Raw genomic sequence first — 20,953 nt, forward strand, 5'->3', positions numbered from 1 at the left:
CGTTCCGTACTATCGGGATAACCGAGCGGTGTTATTCGTTGACCTCGACGGTTCGATTAATTATCGGGCGTATTCAGCCCACTACCAACCCTTTACGTGAAGCAAGATGAGGATTCAATGAAAGAAATGACGAAGCGAAGCGGGAAACAGTTCAACACAAAGCACATTTATTCGCGATGAACGGAAAGCGCACATATACAATTCCACCAAAAGCACATAGAAAAGAAGAGAAACACAATGCAATTCCACCAAAAGCACATAGAAGGAAAAGAAACACAATGCAGAGCTAATACCGACTACGCGAGCACACGGCAACACTTATACAATTTTACTTCACAGACGGCGCCGACAACACATATCCAAAACCAAGAAAAAGAACACCCTCAAGGATGAGGCGGGCCTGAGGCCGAGACCGGGTCGGGCCTACCCGTCTGGTGATGAGACGCGGAGCGGCGATGGTGCCTCAACTCCGCGGGCCTCGCGGACAGTGTCTGGTAGGGGGTGGGAAAGGGGCCCCCTTGGTCGCACTATCTCAGCGCGGGGGGAAACAGGAGGGGGTTGCTGATGCTCGAGGGAAAGGAGGATTTCTACTCTGCCTCGAGTCCCGCGACGAGCGTCTCCACCTCGGCCAGGTCGCGCCGTCGGCCTCCCTGGTGTGCAGCTCCCGGCACGACGCGAGCACCCCCTCGTCTGCCTTCGCCGCCTCTCCACAGCTCCGTCCCCTTCGCTCCGACTCCAACGCACACGACGACGACCAACTCCTTCTTGCTTCTTCTTCCCAACTCCACCGGCTGCGAAGTCTTAACTCTCTTGACTTGACGAACGCGGTTGCTTATATAAGCCCCGTGGCTTCGCTCTCTCATCTTTGACCCCCTGCCTTCGACCTTTCACCTCGCTCCCCATTGGCCCGAGAAAAAGTGGGCGTGAATGCATTTTGATCCATAAATTTGCATATAGCGATCGCCCTCCAACGCCCTGGAGGCGGGGCCAAATCGCCCCTCGCTCACCGATTGGACGGAACAAAAGTGGGCGTGTGTCATTTTTGATCCGTTTTTGGAGCTGAAAATCCGTGGTTTTGGACACGCTGTTCGGCGCGCGCCCTGCACGAGTCCAACACCGGTACCCACAAGTGGCGCAAGAACGGTGGCGATGCGACGGTTGCGAGGTGTGACGTGAAGGGCGCCGCGGTGGGTGGTTGATGTTGTGGTTGGTGGTGGTAACAATGGCGGTTGGTCCAAAATAAAGATAGTAAAAGAAAAACGGCTATCCTGAAGAGTCGCAGCACGCATAAATGACATGTATTCCCACTAGACAACGGGTTTGGGCCTAACTACACATATACTTACCGAGATATCTCACCTAAGGGACCTGAATGGTGGTTTGCGAATTTGGTAACCACAACACTACCCCCTCCCCTTTTTACAGACTCGTCCCGAGTCGTCAAATTCTCGTGTGCCATCATGTGTAGTTGTCACCTAGTACATTTTACCTACAGAACCCCGAGTGCGACATTCATGGTATTCGTGTCCCCAAAATAAATAACCTGAGGGCTGCGTAACTACCTAAACAAACTCACTCACACGGACGACTTAAATAAAATTGCCGGCGCTAGGACAGACATGCCGGGGGCGCAATCATATTTACAGTACATCTTAACCTTAACTTACAAATTTTACACTAAACCATGGCCCAGGATCACTGAACTCTGCAAAAGAAAAGCAGTTAGCAGGGAGCCAGGCTGCTCGCATGCAGTCTCTGGCTCAAAACAATGCAGGTGACAGGGAACGTGGCTGGCTGCTCACACGCAGTCCAAGGCCTTCCTTTTTGAACTGAACGCAGTGAACCACAACGGTGCATGGGCTGCACAACGTAGTCTCCGTGCCAGCTCAAGTGGCACAGGCAATGAGCACAACGGATGGATGGATGGACACAAACACGGTGCACGGGCCGCCACTGCAGGCCCGTGTTGTAGCTGCCAACAGGGCAGTTCTTGCAGCTTGCAAACTGTTGCCTTGATCCTGGCGCACATGGCAATGAACAGGGGGGGGGGGCAAAGCAAAAATTGAACGGGGCTGGTGAACATGGGCAGTGGGCATGGCAAAGGCAGCAGGCAAACACAGCCCGCAGAAGAAGGCCGCTGCAGGCAAACACAGCCGGCAGATGAACTGGCCGGCACAGGCCTTGAAGAAAAACAGCCAGCAGATGAACTGGGCCGGCACAGGCCTTGAAGAAAAACAGCCAGCCGGCAGATGAAGTGGGCCGGCACAGGCCTTGAAGCAAAACACGGCCAGCCGATGAAGTGGCCAGCCTTTGCCGTTCAGTGGAGGTTGGTGGAGGGAGTGCGGTGGTGCTGGCCACTCGGAAGGCGGGCTCGGACCTACCTACCTGTCTCCCTCCCAACCTATCGCCTTTGCCTGTCACTGTACATACCCACTCCCTTAATTTGTCAAACCCCAATTTAGCCCCAACTTATTTTTTTGTTGTTTTTATTTTTACTTCCCCACTATAAATCGTCCCCTAACCCCCTTTATCGTCCTTGTTCGGCTAACCTATTCTGTCACCGAGCCTACTCCCAACCCCTACGTTCCCTTCCCGGAGGGGAATAAGGGAGAGCTAACGTCCAGTGTCGAGGCCCAACGAAGCCTCAGAATGGCCTCCCCAGAGTTCGGCGATCTATAACACGAAGTGGGTCCAGCGGGCCACAACGAGAGCGAGGGGATGGATGGTGCGGAGGGGTACACTTCCTAATCTACCCTAACCATTAACTGTTAAACTACCCCGGGGCTTTCAACAAGCGCCTCTCGCTTAAACTATTGGTTCTAACAACCCAGATTCCCGTCGCCTGTGTTGGTGTCCTCACAATTTCGGGCCTCGCCCCCCAATTTTCTCTCGGTGCCCTCACACGGTCTCATGGCTGGGACACGTGGCTCCCTTTGGCAGGCACGACCCTCTGCCGAATCTCCCGCTATGGCACCCCCGGGCACTACACTGCCTCCGAGCCTACCAGCTCCCTAACACCGGGGAGTGCCCCCCATGGCACCTCCCCTGAAACGCACACGTGGCAGGCTGGCCTCCCAGGCCCCTTTCCGAGGGTCACCCGTGCCCACAACACTGCCCACGCGGCTAATGGCGCCCCGGGCCCCCGCAACAAGCAGGCGCACCCGTGCCCACTACGCTATCCCGGCCCCCCATGGGCCCTTGGCCTACCACGGCCGACTAGCCTGGTGCCCGGGATACCCACTCAGTGATACTCACCTTTCGCAGCCACGCTCCCAAGGCCGTCAACAGGGCTCCTGCACCCCTCCAAATGGGTTTCGAGCCTACATTCCCACCAACAGCAAAACGACCTCCATTTTTCAATTTGACTAACCCAGCTAACTCACTCTACACTGACCCCGGGGGTCCCTTGGGCGGGAGTCACTCCTCCCCCCAATCACTCATCGCACCATGCATTCCCCATTCGCTCCATTCACACAGACCCGCTGGCCTCACTCACTCATCATGTACTCACCTCACAACTCTTCAACACACACACACCGCTGAACTCTGCCATCCTTCTAACTACATCCCCTAACTAACTCGTGCTCCCACGTCGTCCCTTAAACTACAGCACGTTCCTTTTAACCTACGGAGCTAAACTACGTCAACTCTACACATTCACTGTCTGTCACTGTCTCCAAATAAATCATTTTATTTCCCAACCTAAAGCTCACTAAATCCCTCTACCTAATCCATTCCACGGACTCCATGAGGACTTACCCCTGCCCCATGAAGTCGGTCTAACTAAGCTAACCCTTCCCCCTAACTAGTTTCCATCCTGTGCCCAGGTCAAGGGGGTCTTCCACCCCTTGCCCAGGAATCCTGTGCACCCGAAAGTGAGGCTTGCTTTTTTTTTTTTCATGCGCAGCACCAGCGGCAACTCGCGCACTTTTGCACCTGCCCGTGACGTCATGCAGCTGCACGTGTTCCTCGTCCCTCCTTGACGGTACCATCCGGCAGGGATTCCTCCTGCCGGATTCCAACCCCACGTGCAGCCATGACGTCACCGTGCGCATAAAAAAAACAAGCCCCACGTCTCGAGGGGTTCCCCACGCGAACACATGTGCTTTGCCCGTTGGAGCTTAACACACACGATCGCGTGGAGAACCCGTCCGGTCCAAATCCGAAATCCTGCCTAAACTTTGTCCGTCCGCTGGCGTTTCCGGACCGGGACTTCACTCTCGCAAGCGAGCACGTGGCGGTCTCGTGCGTTGCACAGCACGGACCTCGTGCTCACTGCTGGGTGAACCCGGCACGGTCCCCGAAACAACTACAGCCGCTACTCGGCTTTCTTTCTTCTGTCGTCGTCGTCGCCATTCGACCCACGCACACCTGCGTGTTACGACGCTCACAGTCCATTCCATCACATTCACCCCGGGAGACGCGGCTGCGTGCTCCCGCATGCCCACCGACATCTCCCTCACATACCGCTCTCTCACACACACGGTTTCCCTTGCATAACCCATACCACTCACACGTGGTGCTCCATTCACTCGTGCCTCACTCACACACGCAGGGGCACTCAACCGCGGTGCCTCATCCACACACCGTGCCTCACTCATACACGCGGGGGAACTCAACCGCGGTGCCTCATCCACACTGGCCGTTTCACTCACACCCACGGCCTCTTCCACACACGGTGCCTCACCCACACACGCGGGGGCACTCACCCGCGGTGCCTCATCCACACTCCGCGTGCTGGGAAGCACGTACTCCGGCACCATCGCGACCACACCACTCACACACGGGGTCGCTTCCACACACGGGGACGCACTCACACCTTGCACCACACACACAGGGACAACTACACTGGGGATTCGTGTCCCCACAAGGGTCTCCGGGGCCTCTATACCCCCCAAGCTCTCCGTGCACCCGTTCGCAGCACTCCTCCCCCCAACCTCGCAAAGCACGACCGAACTCACCTGGTCGTGACTCGCCTCAAGGGGGAATACTCCCTCCCCTCGTTCCTGGAGGAGGCCATCCAGGTGCTCACACTGGGTCCCTACACGCTCCGCGAGCTCACCCCCATTATCCTCCACTACCTCCGTGTGTGTGTGTGTGCGTCACTTACCCCGTCTTCATCGTGTTGTCTCTCCTCTATTTTTTCTGTCTCCCGTGTCTCTATACATTTATAAGTTTCTGTCGTCGTCACCTCGTGTCTCGTCTCACACGTTTTGGTCTCCCCATTTAATTTTTCCCTTTTGGTCACCGTCGATTCCTCTGTCACGACCCTCGCCCAACACGCCCCCCGAATTATTTTTTTACCCGCCTCCACCGCGGGCCTGTCAGCCGTTGCACCCCCTTCCAGCTCGTTTGCTCCCACACGTGGAGTCGCCATTCCCAGCTCCCTGGTCACGGCCTTCATGCCGGCCTGCAGGCATCGGCCCATGTTCTGCGTCTCACCCCGTAGCTCTTTCATTTCTTCCTTCATGTTTGTTTCCATTCCATCCATTTGTTGTGTATTCGCATCCAATTTTGTGTATTCGCATCCAATTTTTGTGTATTCGCATCCATCTTTTCGTTCATTTGTTGTGTATTCGCATCCATCTTCTCGTTCATGTTCGCATTTATCTTCGCTGTCATTTCCGCCAGCATGGCGCATAGCTGGGCCATGTCGGGTGCGCTTGAGTGAGCCGTTTCGGCAGGGGTTGGGGAAGGGTTTTGGTGGAGAGGGGGAGGGGAGGTGTCATACACCGCGGCCGCTGCCGCACCCATTTCGGGCTCTGGGTTCAGTTGGGCGAGTCCGTGTTCCTGCACAATCAACATTTCCTGCACGGGGATTCCATCCTGAGCCATGGATCCTACACATTCTACATCCATTTCTAATACCCCCGGCTCCCGCTCGCCTTGAGACGCCATCTTGCTTCTCGTGAAGGGTTAATTTAGCTCGCTCGTAATTTGGAGGGAATCGGGGGTCGCTTCTCTCACCCCTGGACCGATTCCCGTGAATTTAGCTGGAGACAGGAGAGCCCGTTTTCCTGTTCTCCGATACCAGTGCCGCGAGGAGGGCGATGGATTTGTATCGCACGACCTGACACCAGTGTTACGGTATTCGCGCCCGCCGGCGTGCTGACGGCCACGTAACTCGAATCGCGGCACGTCGCCCACCGGACGGACAATCCAGTCGTGACCCTCTCGGACTAACGCCGGGAACCAGTCACGGGTGGACCTTTCGGTCTCACCGCGATCGAGCCAATCAGCCCCCGCGTGGGATAGGGTTGCTCGCCAAATTAGACCTACCTAAGTACCCACACGGAGGGTAGACCGGGCGATCGCACCTCGCCGCAGGTCGACTTCGGACACGGGCCACTTAAGCGACCCGTTCCGTACTATCGGGATAACCGAGCGGTGTTATTCGTCGACCTCGACGGTTCGATTAATTATCGGGCGTATTCAGCCCACTACCAACCCTTTACGTGAAGCAAGATGAGGATTCAATGAAAGAAATGACGAAGCGAAGCGGGAAACAGTTCAACACAAAGCACATTTATTCGCGATGAACGGAAAGCGCACATATACAATTCCACCAAAAGCACATAGAAAAGAAGAGAAACACAATGCAATTCCACCAAAAGCACATATAAGAAAAAGAAACACAATGCAGAGCTAATACCGACTACGCGAGCACACGGCAACACTTATACAATTTTACTTCACAGACGGCGCCGACAACACATATCCAAAACCAAGAAAAAGAACACCCTCAAGGATGAGGCGGGCCTGAGGCCGAGACCGGGTCGGGCCTACCCGTCTGGTGATGAGACGCGGAGCGGCGATGGTGCCTTAACTCCGCGGGCCTCGCGGACAGTGTCTGTTAGGGGGTGGGAAAGGGGCCCCCTTGGTCGCACTATCTCAGCGCGGGGGGAAACAGGAGGGGGTTGCTGATGCTCGGGGGAAAGGAGGATTTCTACTCTGCCTCGAGTCCCGCGACGAGCGTCTCCACCTCGGCCAGGTCGCGCCGTCGGCCTCCCTGGTGTGCAGCTCCCGGCACGACGCGAGCACCCCCTCGTCTGCCTTCGCCGCCTCTCCACAGCTCCGTCCCCTTCGCTCCGACTCCAACGCACACGACGACGACCAACTCCTTCTTGCTTCTTCTTCCCAACTCCACCGGCTGCGAAGTCTTAACTCTCTTGACTTGACGAACGCGGTCGCTTATATAAGCCCCGTGGCTTCGCTCTCTCATCTTTGACCCCCTGCCTTCGACCTTTCACCTCGCTCCCCATTGGCCCGAGAAAAAGTGGGCGTGAATGCATTTTGATCCATAAATTTGCATATAGCGATCGCCCTCCAACGCCCTGGAGGCGGGGCCAAATCGCCCCTCGCTCACCGATTGGACGGAACAAAAGTGGGCGTGTGTCGTTTTTGATCCGTTTTTGGAGCTGAAAATCCGTGGTTTTGTACACGCTGTTCGGCGCGCGCCCTGCACGAGTCCAACACCGGTACCCACAAGCGGCGCAAGAACGGTGGCGATGCGACGGTTGTGAGGTGTGACGTGAAGGGCGCCGCGGTGGGTGGTTGATGTTGTGGTTGGTGGTGGTAACAATGGCGGTTGGTCCAAAATAAAGATAGTAAAAGAAAAACGGCTATCCTGAAGAGTCGCAGCACGCATAAATGACATGTATTCCCACTAGACAACGGGTTTGGGCCTAACTACACATATACTTACCGAGATATCTCACCTAAGGGACCTGAATGGTGGTTTGCGAATTTGGTAACCACAACAATATATATATATATATATATATATATATATATATATATATATATATATATATATATATATATATATATATATCCTCCTAATAAAATGATTAATGTTTTACGTATTTTTAAATTTTGTTTCGTGCACTAGCCCAGAGACAAAGGGATTTCCTCATGTTGGAATCAACATCATAGCTTCAGCAGTTATTGACGAAGGTCGGGCTACAGTTTTACATTGTTTTTAGAGGGGAACAACAAGAAGAAGTACAAATTGGCATTTTAGCGATCTCCCGATGTAGTACTTTAGCAATGTATTCTGGTGTCTTTTTAAGTCTTGGCAGTTCAGAAAAAGCTCGAGAATAAAAGTTACGGCTTTTAAATGCTTATGGCTTCACTCTTTTATAGTTTATGAGTGTACCATTGTGTAACAAATATGAATGGGCGGCCATTTTTTTCCGTATCATCCCTCTAAATGGAGTGTTACCATACTCCATGATAAAATAGAAAGGGAGATAAACATTGGAATAAACCAATGTCACCCGCAGAGTGACCCGTATCTTGCCAAAAGGTGACCACGTGTGACTTCTTTAAGGTCACACTGAGGTGAACAGTGCTGTGATCCACCAGGAGCGACTCCTTGAGGAATATCTGCCTACGAGAGATTCCGATGAGAGTCGTTCTACAGAGTAACCATGAAAAATATGCTTTTGCCTCATAATGTCACCAAATGACATCATAATGTCTCAAGCTTGACATATCTAGAAAGCACTCATCGAGGTGTTCAATTTGAGGTACTACACGATATGGTTCCTAAAACTTGAAAATTTGACCTTGGGGTCAAATATGTTTGACCTTAGGCGCTAACCATGAAGGTCAAGGCCAATCGCCACCAAAAATTAATCAACTGAGCGCCAGACCAGGAACTATATTCCCATGAAGTTTGAAGACGATCCGATCAAAATTACTCAAAAAATAAGGATTTCGTCGACTCCCCTGATTTGCGACAAAGTGACCTTGACCTTTGACCTTGACCTTCAAAATTTTATGCGCTGAAAGGGACCTCTATAGGCCTCTGATATGTGAAGTTATAAAAATTTCCAATGATAACTGTGCTCTGCAGACTGATTTATACGTGATTACAGACCAAAAAAAAACCATGAAGGTCAAGGCCAATCGCCACCAAAAATTAATCAGCTGAGCGCCAGACCATGAACTATATTCCCATGAAGTTTGAAGACGATCCGATCAAAATTACTCAAAAAATAAGGGTTTCGTCAACTCCCCTGATTTGCGACAAAGTGACCTTAACCTTTGACCTTGACCTTCAAAATTTTGTGCACTGAAAGGGACCTCTATAGGCCTCTGATATGTGAAGTTACAAAAATTTCCAATGATAACTGTGCTCTGCAGAATTTTTTATATGTGATTACAGACAAACAAACAAACAAACAAAAAAAAAAAAAATACAAGCTGACTAACATATCTTGCAAAAACTTCGTTTTGGCAAGATAATAAAAATCATACACAGTGAACATGTTAGCAAAAAGGGAGAGAAAAAAAGATGTAAATTAACACTTTTCTTTCAAAAAATTTAAGCATAAAAATATGATTGTGTGGCATCACAAACCTTGTGCAGCATCGATAGGACAATAAGGGAGGAACGTAGTGACACCCGGGAGAGGCTCAGCTCAGCAGGAGGTACACCGAGCTTTCGCATCTCGAGCAGGAAGACGAGCACTCTTTTATACAACTCCACCAATCGAGTGAAGAACGGAGCTTCCAGAGCACTCCACCAGTTCTCTGGTGCACACATGCAAATAAAGCCAGAGCTATATAGGCAAACTTGGCAACTCTCAATTCTTATGTTCTTAAAATAAATCTCCCATCACCCCCACCCCCCCCCCCCCCACACACTTAATTGTTACTGTTTTGAGCTGTCATCATTTGTCATCAGCCTTTCTATGAACTTCAAACTTCGTTTTCTAATCTGAGCATGAATGTGGATTTGTATTCCAAGCGTTCCACCTCAAAAGATTTTTTTAAAAGTAGAGGCTCATGGAAGAGCTGAACAACTGAGGGTGCAAAAGTTCAACTTCGACTAAAGTGGAAGTGAACAGGGTAACAAAGAGAAAAATGCAAATATACAAATGCAGCATAACAAAACCAATGCAGTGGAAGTTGCAGGGGGGGATGGGTTGTGGGGGTATGGGTTGAGGGGGGGGGGTGGGAGGGAGGATTATGCAAACAGGAAAAAAAAAGAAATGGAAAGACACAAAGATGAATTCAATGAATGTATGAACAAGCATCATTTGTTAGGGCTGGGGAAGAGCGATTTGCTGAGAGGTAAAAGGCATACATGGTGAGATGAGAGGTGATAGATGAGCTGTTTATGCATTGGGATCAGAGCAAACCCTTGCACATTGGCTTTTTGATGGGACATAACCAATTTATCAAATAACCTCTGTGAATTGCATTCAAGAGTGCAGTATGACATGCTTTCAGAGAGCATTACTCACAAGTACCATCTGGCTCACGATATTACCTGGAATTGTGGTTTGTCCAACGATGGACCATTTAATTGGCAACAAAAAGTTGAGGGGCATTAGCAAGGCAGTTTTTTGTGACAAGATGTCTGGCAGTGAAGTTAAAGACTGTTGCACATCGTGTTATTACTACCTCTGTCATATATATATATATATATATATATATAAATTTATATATATATATATATAAATTTATATATATATATATATATATATATATATATATATATATATATATATATATATATATATATATATATATATATATATATATATATATATATATATATATATATATATATATATAATATATAATATATATATATATATATATATATATATATATATATATATATATATATATATATGGATTTGTGAGAAAGGCAAAAAGATCAGTTATGCTAATCAACAAAAATACCAAACTCAGAACAGTCTACTTAATAAGCTCACTGCATGCAGGATACAAGGCTCCACTTATGCAATTGCCATGTGCTGTTAATGAAACCTGCTCTTCTCCTTTCTAAATGGAGGCGAGATTGTTCCTTATCTATACAAATGCCCCGTCTGATTCTCTGGGAAAACCCTCTCTTCATTTTAACTGATGACTACTTCTCAGTGGTATGTGGTGCTGGATAACACAATGTAGAGAGGAGCTCCGTTACTTTGTGCCAATCTGGAATTCATTAGGTGCCGGTCTCACAAATGAAGGAGGCTTTTCCATCCTCACAAATCTCACTGCCATGCTGTCACTCCTGAACAATAATCAAATTAACCCAGATATCTATTAAATATATTGTCAGCAGAGATTCAGCAGCTTACATTTCAAGGCCTCAACATTAGCCATGACATTGCCTGGGATGATGGCCACCAGAGACAGCCATAAATTAGGCATCTACCATCATTCAAAGTCATTGCTTCAGAAATGAGTACTGACAGCCAATGAGGCCTTTATCCATAGATAAAGGCCCGGTCACACCTTGACGTTTTTTTGAATTTTTTTTCTAAAACGCTGGCACACGTTGAATACGTTATGGGTAAGTTTTGATAACATTGAGAGCACGCTGAAAAAAACTGCCATACGTCATTGTACGCTGGCTTTAAACGTTGTACTTTTTGGTTGTCCTCAAATTTTTTCATACTTGAAATTTCACGACGTATGCCGGCGTATGACTCACACGTTCCGCTACGCTGGCCACAAGTTGTATGCACGGTCTGCGATCGTTGACAGACGTCAACACATGCTACTTGTAAGTTAATCATAAGTTGAGACACGCCGAGGTAATGTTTAGCGTACCCGAAACTTATTTCTAACCTATGATTAACGTGTTGTTGGCACGTTACGCGATCGTTGCCACACATCGACAGACGTTACTTTTAAGTTACTCATAGGCTGAAAGACGTCGGTATAATGGATCGTCTTTGCGTCAGCGTCCACGGCCACGGCCAGGACACTTATTTGCAGCATTCTTCAAACTTTTCTTCGGCATGACGAGGATGTTCACACTTCGATGTCTAGCTTGGCAATGATTCCAATTGTCCATCGGCAGCGTCTATTTAAAATAGTCGAGTTTGAGCGTTTTAACACGTTCAGAAGAAACGCTTCAAATTTCCAAACCCCAGCGGCAAAAAACAAAGGTGAGTGACAGCAATTTAAATCGTTCATTGTAAACAATGAAAATAGTTGAGTGGTACCGTTTAAAAGTCATTGAGTGTAAAAAAAATCCAATTGTTGAGCGCAAGCGTCTACTTTCAATAGTGGGGTTTGAGCGATTTAGCACGTTCAATAGAAACGATTAAAATTTCCGAGCGCCAGCGTCAAAAAACAAAGGCGAGTGACAGCAATTTAAATCGTTCATTGTAAACAATGAAAATAGCTGAGTGGTACCGTTTAAAAGTCGTTGAGTGTAAAAAAAAATCCAATTGTTGAGCGCAAGCGTCTACTTTCAATAGTGGAGATGCAGCCATTTAAATGGTTGAGTGGCAGCCTATGAATAGCAAACCGTACGTCACCGGCAAAGATAAACTGCCGCACGATATGGATAAGTTAGGCTATCGTTGGGCATAGTTTGTGAACGCCGGCTTCACGATAATTATTCGTTGGTATATCGTATCTATAAGTAATCAAAGCGCTCTATGCACATTATTAGTTCATTGTGCATTTGTCCAACACATTATGAATAGACCTAAATCGTAAAAACAAGCTATAGCTCATTGTTGAAAAAGCCCCATGAAAAATTAGCCGTGAAGAACTTCGAACAATGGTGCAAAGATGTCTCCTACCCGTGGACACACGGACGCAAGGACGATCCATCATAACCCACACCCTCCCCCTCACACTCACCTACTACTGCCAACATGAACAAACTACTACTAATACTAATACTGATACTGATACTGTTACTGCTGACATGGACATCGACTCAAAAAGGACTCGAAAACACTGTTGGGTTCCCCTTTTATGAGCAGCATTTTATATACCAATTCCCAAAACCGCTGGGAACACGTCTTTATATGGCAGTTGTAAGATAGAAACACGTTAATTTTTTTTTTTTGTCGACCGGAAGACGTCATTGGAATACGTCTACATACGTCGATGTGTGTTGGGACTACGTAAAGAATTGGTTCAAAGCACGTCAAACATAAGTTAGAAATAAGTTTCACGTAAAAAAGACATTACCGCGACGTGTTTCGACTTATGAGTAGCTTATAAGTAGCCTTTGTGAACGTGTGTAAGCGTCCACATATCGTGTGTAAAAGTTATCCCCATCGCATGCCGAACGTGTGTCATACGCCGAGTACGTCGTAAAATTTTGAACATGTTTAAAATTTCTTGACGTACTCTACTTACTACGACGTATGATGGCGTACTTTAGTGTTCTACTCACGTATACCAAACTTACTCATACCGTATTTGACGTACCCCAACGTTTTCGACACATTTTTCTTAGGTCGGCATACGCTGGCAAGATCGCCAAGGTGTGACCGCGATGTTGACACTTCCATTTCTACGGCAGTTATGATTCTAATCGTTATGCGTCAGCCTTTTAATAGGCTACGTCATGACATCGTCGGCGATGCGTGCAACGCGCTATGCCTAAGTTAGACTATCGTTGGGCATTGGTTGTGTAGGCCGATAACAGGTTCAGCATTCGTTGGTATAAGTTATCTATAACACAACGAAACGTTCTGTGTCCGTTACCAATGCGTTATACATAAGACCAAGTCGCTATGAATACGTCCGAATCTTTAAAAAAAAACATCAAAAGTTCAACGTAAGCCAGCGTTTTACATCAATTTTAATACGTTGCCATCGCTGGCTAAAACGTCAAGGTGTGACCAGGCCTTAAAGAGTACTACTATCGTTGATTATAATCTCCATTTGCAAGATTCAGAAGGTGGAACAGGATCCTCCCAGGGTTCAAATTATCCACCTCCATTTCGGTAAATCATATTTCTCGGATCAGTTTGTGGAAGTTTTCTTGTTCACATTTTTGTTCTGAGACTTGTTTTCAATGTCGTCAAAGAACTCCAAACAGCCTCCAATTGTAGTTCGTTTGGAGTAATTTTCCCCAGTATAGTTTAAAAGATCTCAGTGAGGTTATTCTTTATCACTCCCATTGCTCCAACACCCATTGGCACAATGTGTGTCTCTTCAGCTTCCAGGTGCTCTTTGACTTCATTTTTCATATCCTAATATTTGGTCATATTGCTAATTTCTGCATTATCCAGACCAAAGTCGCTGGGTACTGACACGTCTATTAGCAATGCCGTCTTTTCTTTTTTTGTATCCGAGTTGCATGTCCGGTCGCAATTCTTTGTTTGCTATGTTGACGCTTGATGGGATGGTCAACTCATACTTGAGCACTTACGTCCTTGTTTTCAATTATCGCTTTTGGTTCGTGCTTCCATGATTTTTCTGAGACTGTGGTATTAAAGTTTTTGCAGATGGTCCAATGAATTACTTTACATAAAATTTTGTGCCTTTGTATGTACAGCTGTTCTGACACGAGTTTAGTTGCATCCCAAGAGAAGGTGAAAGTGCTGTTTATACATTGCAGAACCGACACTTGGCAGATTGACTCAATCCTGCCATCTTCTTAAAGCCATTGGCATTGTGTCCTTGGTCTGAGGCATTTATTATGACTTGTTCTCCATTCCGTCAAGATGATCTCTTCTTAGCCCCTCCAATAAGCCCTTTTGTCTATCCCCAATCTGTCCAGCTACTACTCTTCCATGTGGGCTGACAGCACAGCATTGCATTTCTCTCCTAAATTCTGTGGAATCTCAAACTTAGGATTATTGGCACCTCTTGTGATGTGGATGAAGCACAAGGCTTGTTGCTCTCATTGTTGACAGATCAGTAGTCTCCATTTTACTTGCTCCAATATCTCTCAAAGCACTCGGACCCATCTCCTGCAGGGCATGCATATTCTTCTCGTAATCCCCTTCTGTTTATCTTCTGAAGATCAAGGCTCATCACCCACCTCCATTCTTTTTCCCCCTTCTTTATTTCTGAGACTGATATGTGTATGTGGGGAAAAAAACAATTCTGTAATTTTCCCACATATACATATCATTATTTTCTCTCAGTTTGTGGAACTACCTTGCTAATGCCAATCACCCTCTCCCCTCCAGGCTTTAAAACAAGCAGTGCACCACAGTGTCATGTCATCCCCCATCCCGATATAAAATATTTTCTCACCCTATTAACCCCTACCAAAAACTATTACTTGCAGGTTGCTGTTTCCACCTCTCCTCTCTCTCCTCTTTTCCTGTTCATTCATTCCAATGCTTGATGTGTCCAACTGTGGCCCCACAGCCCCTATGTCAGTGCATTGTCCTCGTATCCTATAACCTCTAATATGCAAGTGAGGCCGGTTCTCTTTTTTCACTTCACCCACAAAACTAACACAAGGGAGGACCTCTAAATCATCTGCATGAAATGCAATGGAATATAGTTTCTCTGATACAAAATGGCTTCCAGATTCAACCTTGCATTCATGGATGGAATGAAGGCTGTTACTCAGGGCATTACACATTCTGTGGCAGACAGGTTGATGGTCTCTCAGTCATCTTATTTGATCTCGCATTTACTGCCCTCTCAACTAACAGCACCTTGTAAGCCCCAGTAGGCCATACCAGTTTACCAAAAACAATTCATATATCTTCACCGTCCACCACCCAAAGCATTACATTCATTGGCAAATGTCATTATGCAAAATATTCAAGTCATTTCGTTTTCATGAGCCACGATGTATTTCTAAAGAGAAATTCCATAAAGCCGATAAACACTATTCTGAAGTGTGACTTATTTGAAGTCATTTAGTCATTGTTGTGCTCAGCAATATCTAAATGACTAACTAAAGCTGAGAAAATAAATAATAAATATGTAATCTATACCAATCAACTTCAAACTTTGCAAATATTCTCTAATATAAATGTAATTTTTCAAAATGATTAAAGATTTTGTGAGTAGTATGTTTATTACCAAGCACTTTAGATGGAGCTGGCATAAGTCGGGCAATTGCCATGGCAAAAGGGATGGCTAGTGTGGAAAAGCTGTTGTCATCTTGAAAAAAAGAAAACTCGGGCAATATCAAAAAGAGGCGCATGGCTTCAAAATCTGGTGGTGATGGAGATAGGTTTGGAATGAGGTACTTCTCCAGGCTGGCAGCGACCTGCAAGACAACACATAGTCTTGTGCACTCAACTACTGACTGTGCTGCTCTCTACCCTCTTATGTGAAGAATGACACTTTAAATGATGGTACAACATACCTCCTGTAGTACATGCTGACACTTCACTTGTTCCAAGAGTCGGCAGGCCTGTCTTAATGCATACATGTCCACTCCAGAGGTGCGTGAACTCGTTCCGTAGTGTTCATCCATGCTAAGTGGTTACAATTTTTTTTTAATAAAACACACAAACTATCAACACATGCCAGACACTAAAGAATTTCCATTTTTACAAATATGAAAACTAAACTCATTAATTTATTTCAGGAAATAGGATACCCAGTAATTTTCATTTAAAAAAAAAACCTAAATTCTGTTTCAGAAAATAAATTCCATTTTGTTTTATCAATGGAAAAAGAAGCAGTTATTTGTGCCCTTGCATTGAATTATTCTTTTTTTGAAAGTTACAACTGAAGTCTTACAGATAATTGAAATTATTCTAAAATGCCACTTGCTTTGCTTGGACTCATAGTAATCAGACACTTGTCCTTACTCTCTATGGCTTTGTAATTTAAGACAAAAAAGAAGGTTCCAGGGAGGAACAATTGTTTATTCACAAATCAAATTTCTGCTTGATGTCACCAATGAAGCACATCATGGCTGTAATTTTCGTGTTTGTTGGTGTCAAGCTTCCCCTCCGATGATTGAGTAGGTGATTGTACTGTGAGAAGCTCCACTTAATGTCATTGCTCTCCACTGGCATCCAAATATAATCTCTGGCGATGACTGCCAGATGTGGATATCGGCATTGCATGGTCATCCACCCATCCATCCATTGGGACCATACTCTATGCAGAGCAGTGGTGCTGCCTAAGCAGTCTCCTTGGCTATTAGGCACAATCCTGGACAGGTCGCCACTCTGACACAGGATACCAGCAAGCTGGCACTCATTTTGCCGACCTTGGAAGGATGACAGGCAGTCAACCCCACCTGGTATTAATCCAACAACCGAGTGGGATTTGAACTCAGGATCCTAGGATGCCAAGCCCACCACCCTAACGATTAAGCCAACACCAGGCATGCATGGTCATGGACTTCCAGAAAGGAGAAATGTTTACTGGCATAAGGATTCCTCAGCATTTAACCTCTGAGACTTCAAGGGAAGGTAAGGTCATTCAAGCTGGAGATTTGTTGATGGTCTTCAATATTATGGGACAAAGAAACAAGCTGCCGAGGGTCAACAGTTCTGATGGCATTGGATACAAAAAAGGCAGGATGTTGTTCGATGTGAGTAGGGTGAATATACTGATTCTGGCTCACTTTTCCCCATGTAAATGAATGGGGGATTTTCAGCGATTCATATTTTTTCCCCTAAAGTAAACCCCCTTTTTATCCCAAGGTATATTCATTTGTCTCCCCTTTTAACCTAGGGAAACTTTTTTAAAATTAAATAAACATGTTGTGTGTGGGGCAGGGGTTTGTGTGGGCAGGGGTTTGTGGGGACGTGGGGACGTTGGGACTTCTGTGGGTGGGGTTTATATGGGTGGAGCTTGTGTGGGCAGGGTTTATGTGGGTGAAGTTTGATGTGGATGGGTGAATAGATGGGTGGATGGGTGAATGTGTGGGTGGAGCTTGTATGGATGGGTGGACATTTTTTTTAAATTAACCAATGCATATTGTTTAGCTCACTCATTGAACCTATAGAGATTTGTTCATTCTCAAATTCCTTCAATAGTTTAATTTTCTTTGCACAATAATCCCCATTTAAAATATTTAAAAATTAAACATTTGAATCTTTATATTTTTTAAGATACCCCTTTTGTGCCATTACGAAATGATAAACTTCTCTTAATGCTCGTTTGACCACCTCCTGAGCCACAGGTTATTTTTTTTGCTAAGCCACGCCCACTTTTCATAAGCCCCACCCACTTTTTCTAAGCCACGCCCACTTTCCGTGTGGTGTTTTCATAAGCCACGCCCACTTTTCCTATGCTCCGCCCACTTTTGCTAAGCCCCACCTACTCTTACATCATTTCCAGTTCATCTCTGACTCACAAAGAAATCACTAGAAAATTCTAGCATGTTATGGTTTTGAAAAATATCCAAACAAAGGCTTGCCTGGGCTTGCCCAGGGAATTTCCAAAGGAAACCAACCCACCAGTCTTTCTGTATAAAGGCCTCAAGCCCAGGCTCCATTTTAAACATTTTTTTTTGCTGGCAATGGTGTGCTGTGTGCTTGCCTGGAGCTCTACCACTTGTATGGAACTCAACCTTCAAGTTGATGAACTGGATTCAAACCTCTTATCCATCGAGGTAAGATTATATTTCCCTATTTTCAGTTTCATTTCAGCATCGACTCATTTAATAATTAAATAACTTAATTAATACATTATTATTTTCTCTCACAAGAAATTGTACCGATCTGAAAATACCGATTTTGCCACAACTTGGGGCGAAATTGTTGGCTTGGTTGAAGACCTTGTGAGCGACCAAGACCCACGGAACGAGCGAGGCCTTGAGTGGGATGACTTTGGGGTTGCTTGGAGATCGACGACTTGTATGGAACTAAACCTTCAAGTTGATGAACTGGATTCAAACCTCTTATCTGTTGAGGTAAGATTTTATTTTCCTATTTTCAAAGTTTGATTGAAGCATACTCATGAAATAATTAAATCACTTATTTAATACATTATTATTTTCTCTCACAGGAAATTGTATCTGAAATACGAAATGAAAATACTGCTTTGATGTATTTGGGGTATTTGGGGGAAAATACGGCTTTGCTACAACTTGGGGTGAAATTGTTGGCTTGGTTGAAGACCTTGTGAGCGACCAAGACCCACGGAACGAGCGAGGCCTTGAGTGGGATGACTTTGGGGTTCCTTGGAGATCGACTACTTGTATGGAACTAAACCTTCAAGTTGATGAACTGGATTCAAACCTCTTATCTGTTGAGGTAAGATTTTATTTTCCTATTTTCAAAGTTTGATTGAAGCATACTCATGAAATAATTAAATCACTTATTTAATACATTATTATTTTCTCTCACAGGAAATTGTATCTGAAATACGAAATGAAAATACTGCTTTGAGGTATTTGGGGTATTTGGGGGAAAATACGGCTTTGCTACAACTTGGGGTGAAATTGTTGGCTTGGTTGAAGACCTTATGAGCGACCAAGACCCACAGAACGAGCTCGACCTTGATGGCCCAACCAAAGAGTTATACCTTGGAGACCAGCAAAATCCTGAAAAAGAGTTTTACAGAAATCGTACTCATTGCGAGTTATCAAGACAATACCCACTGAACAAGTTATACCTTGATGAGCAAGAATACAAGTTTTACCTTGGAGACTCACAAATTTCAGACATTTTGAAAAATGGAGTTTTCCTTGATGATCCACAGTTATACTATGTGAGATCTATCACCGAAACCCACAATATTTCTGGAAATTGTGATTCTACCTTGGAGTCTTGGATAGATGGTTATATTTTTGGAGACTTGAAATGTGGGTTCTGGCTTGATAACTCACAATGTGATACGTATCGTGGAAACTCAACAGGAATGTGGTTATACCTTGGAGACTTGGAAAGTTGGGTTTATTTTGGAGACTTGAAATGCTACCACTCTTTAGGATCTAAACCTATCGATGTAGTTCTTTGTTGGATGGTGCTTGATGAGAGCAATATCAAGAAAGTTCTTACACCCCTTTCTACGTCATCAAACCTGAAAGCCTGAAAACACAGAATTGGAAGAAGAGAAAAAAACATTTAAAAATATATATTGTTAGTTCTGGGAAGAAAGTGCAGGCTTAATCCCCCTTTCTACATCATCAAACCTGAAAGCCTTAAAAGACAGAATTGGAAGAAGAGAAAAAAAACGTAAAAAAATATATATGGGTGGAAATCTCATTTTGAAAAAGACATTGTGTTGGGTGAGGGTTGGGGGGTTGGGGTTGAGATTTTGAATGTGAGGGTTGGGGGTGGGGGTTGAGATTTTGAATGTGAGAGTTGGGGGTGGGGATTGAGATTTTGAATGTGAGGATTGGGGGTGGGGGTTGAGATTTTGAATGTGAGGGTTGGGGTGAGGGTTGGGATTTTGAATGTGAGGATTGGGGTTGAGATTTTGAATGTGAGGGTTGGGACGGACGCACGCACGCACGCACGCACGCACGCACGCACGCACGCACGCACGCACGCATGCACGCACACACACACACACACACACACACACACACACTCTGAAGCCTTGACTATTTCAGTTGAGGATTCTGTGTTTGGGGTTCACAGATCTAAGAACGTCCCCCTTGACACACATTATATGCTGTTATGCACCTCGGACTTGGCCCTCGAGTGTCCACAACGGTGTATAGTAGGAGGGAGTGAAGCACCAACCCATTGCTCCCATTGCGCGCACACACACACACACACACACACACACACACACACACACACACACACACACACACACACACACACACCAACAAACAAAAGTTAAGCCTTGACTATTCAGTTGACGATTCTGTGTTTGGGGTTCACAGATCTAAGAACGTCCCCTTTGACACACATTCTATACTGTTATACACCTCGGACTTGGCCCTCGAGTGTCCACAACGGAGTAGTCGGAGGGAGTGAAGCGCCAACCCATTGCTCCCATTGCACGCACACACACACACACACACACACACACACACACACACACACACACACACACACACACACACACACACACACACACACACACACAACCAACAAACAAAAGTTAAGCCTTGACTATTCAGTTGAGGATTCTGTGTTTGGGGTTCACAGATCTAAGAACGTCCCCTTTGACACACATTCTATACTGTTATACACCTCGGACTTGACCCTCGAATACCCACAAAGGTGTATAGCAGGAGGGAGTGAAGGACCAACCCATTGCTCCCATGGGTATTATCTACTTAGTTTTGTCTTTTGTAATTCCTGTGAATAAAATGAACCTAAAATCTCTTCCCCTT

General features: G+C 45.9%; 1 protein-coding gene across 8 annotated transcripts in view; it reads right to left on the bottom strand.

Moving 5' to 3' along the window:
* Positions 1 to 20,953, bottom strand: part of HERC4 (HECT and RLD domain containing E3 ubiquitin protein ligase 4) — a 193,660-nt gene that overhangs the window by 24,747 nt on the left and 147,960 nt on the right. For all 8 annotated transcript variants that reach the window (XM_085881932.1, XM_085881927.1, XM_085881929.1 and 5 more), the window contains 3 exons: positions 16,061 to 16,172; positions 15,772 to 15,961; positions 9,368 to 9,540 (listed from right to left, as the gene is read on the bottom strand). In XM_085881932.1, the coding sequence (XP_085738058.1) occupies positions 9,368 to 9,540; positions 15,772 to 15,961; positions 16,061 to 16,172 (475 nt within the window). The remainder of the gene's footprint in view (positions 1 to 9,367; positions 9,541 to 15,771; positions 15,962 to 16,060; positions 16,173 to 20,953) is intronic.

Source organism: Eptatretus burgeri, chromosome 5 (assembly GCF_056783735.1).
Source record: "Eptatretus burgeri isolate ZD-2024b chromosome 5, Ebu_testis_v1, whole genome shotgun sequence".
Taxonomy (NCBI): Eukaryota; Metazoa; Chordata; class Myxini; order Myxiniformes; family Myxinidae; genus Eptatretus; species Eptatretus burgeri.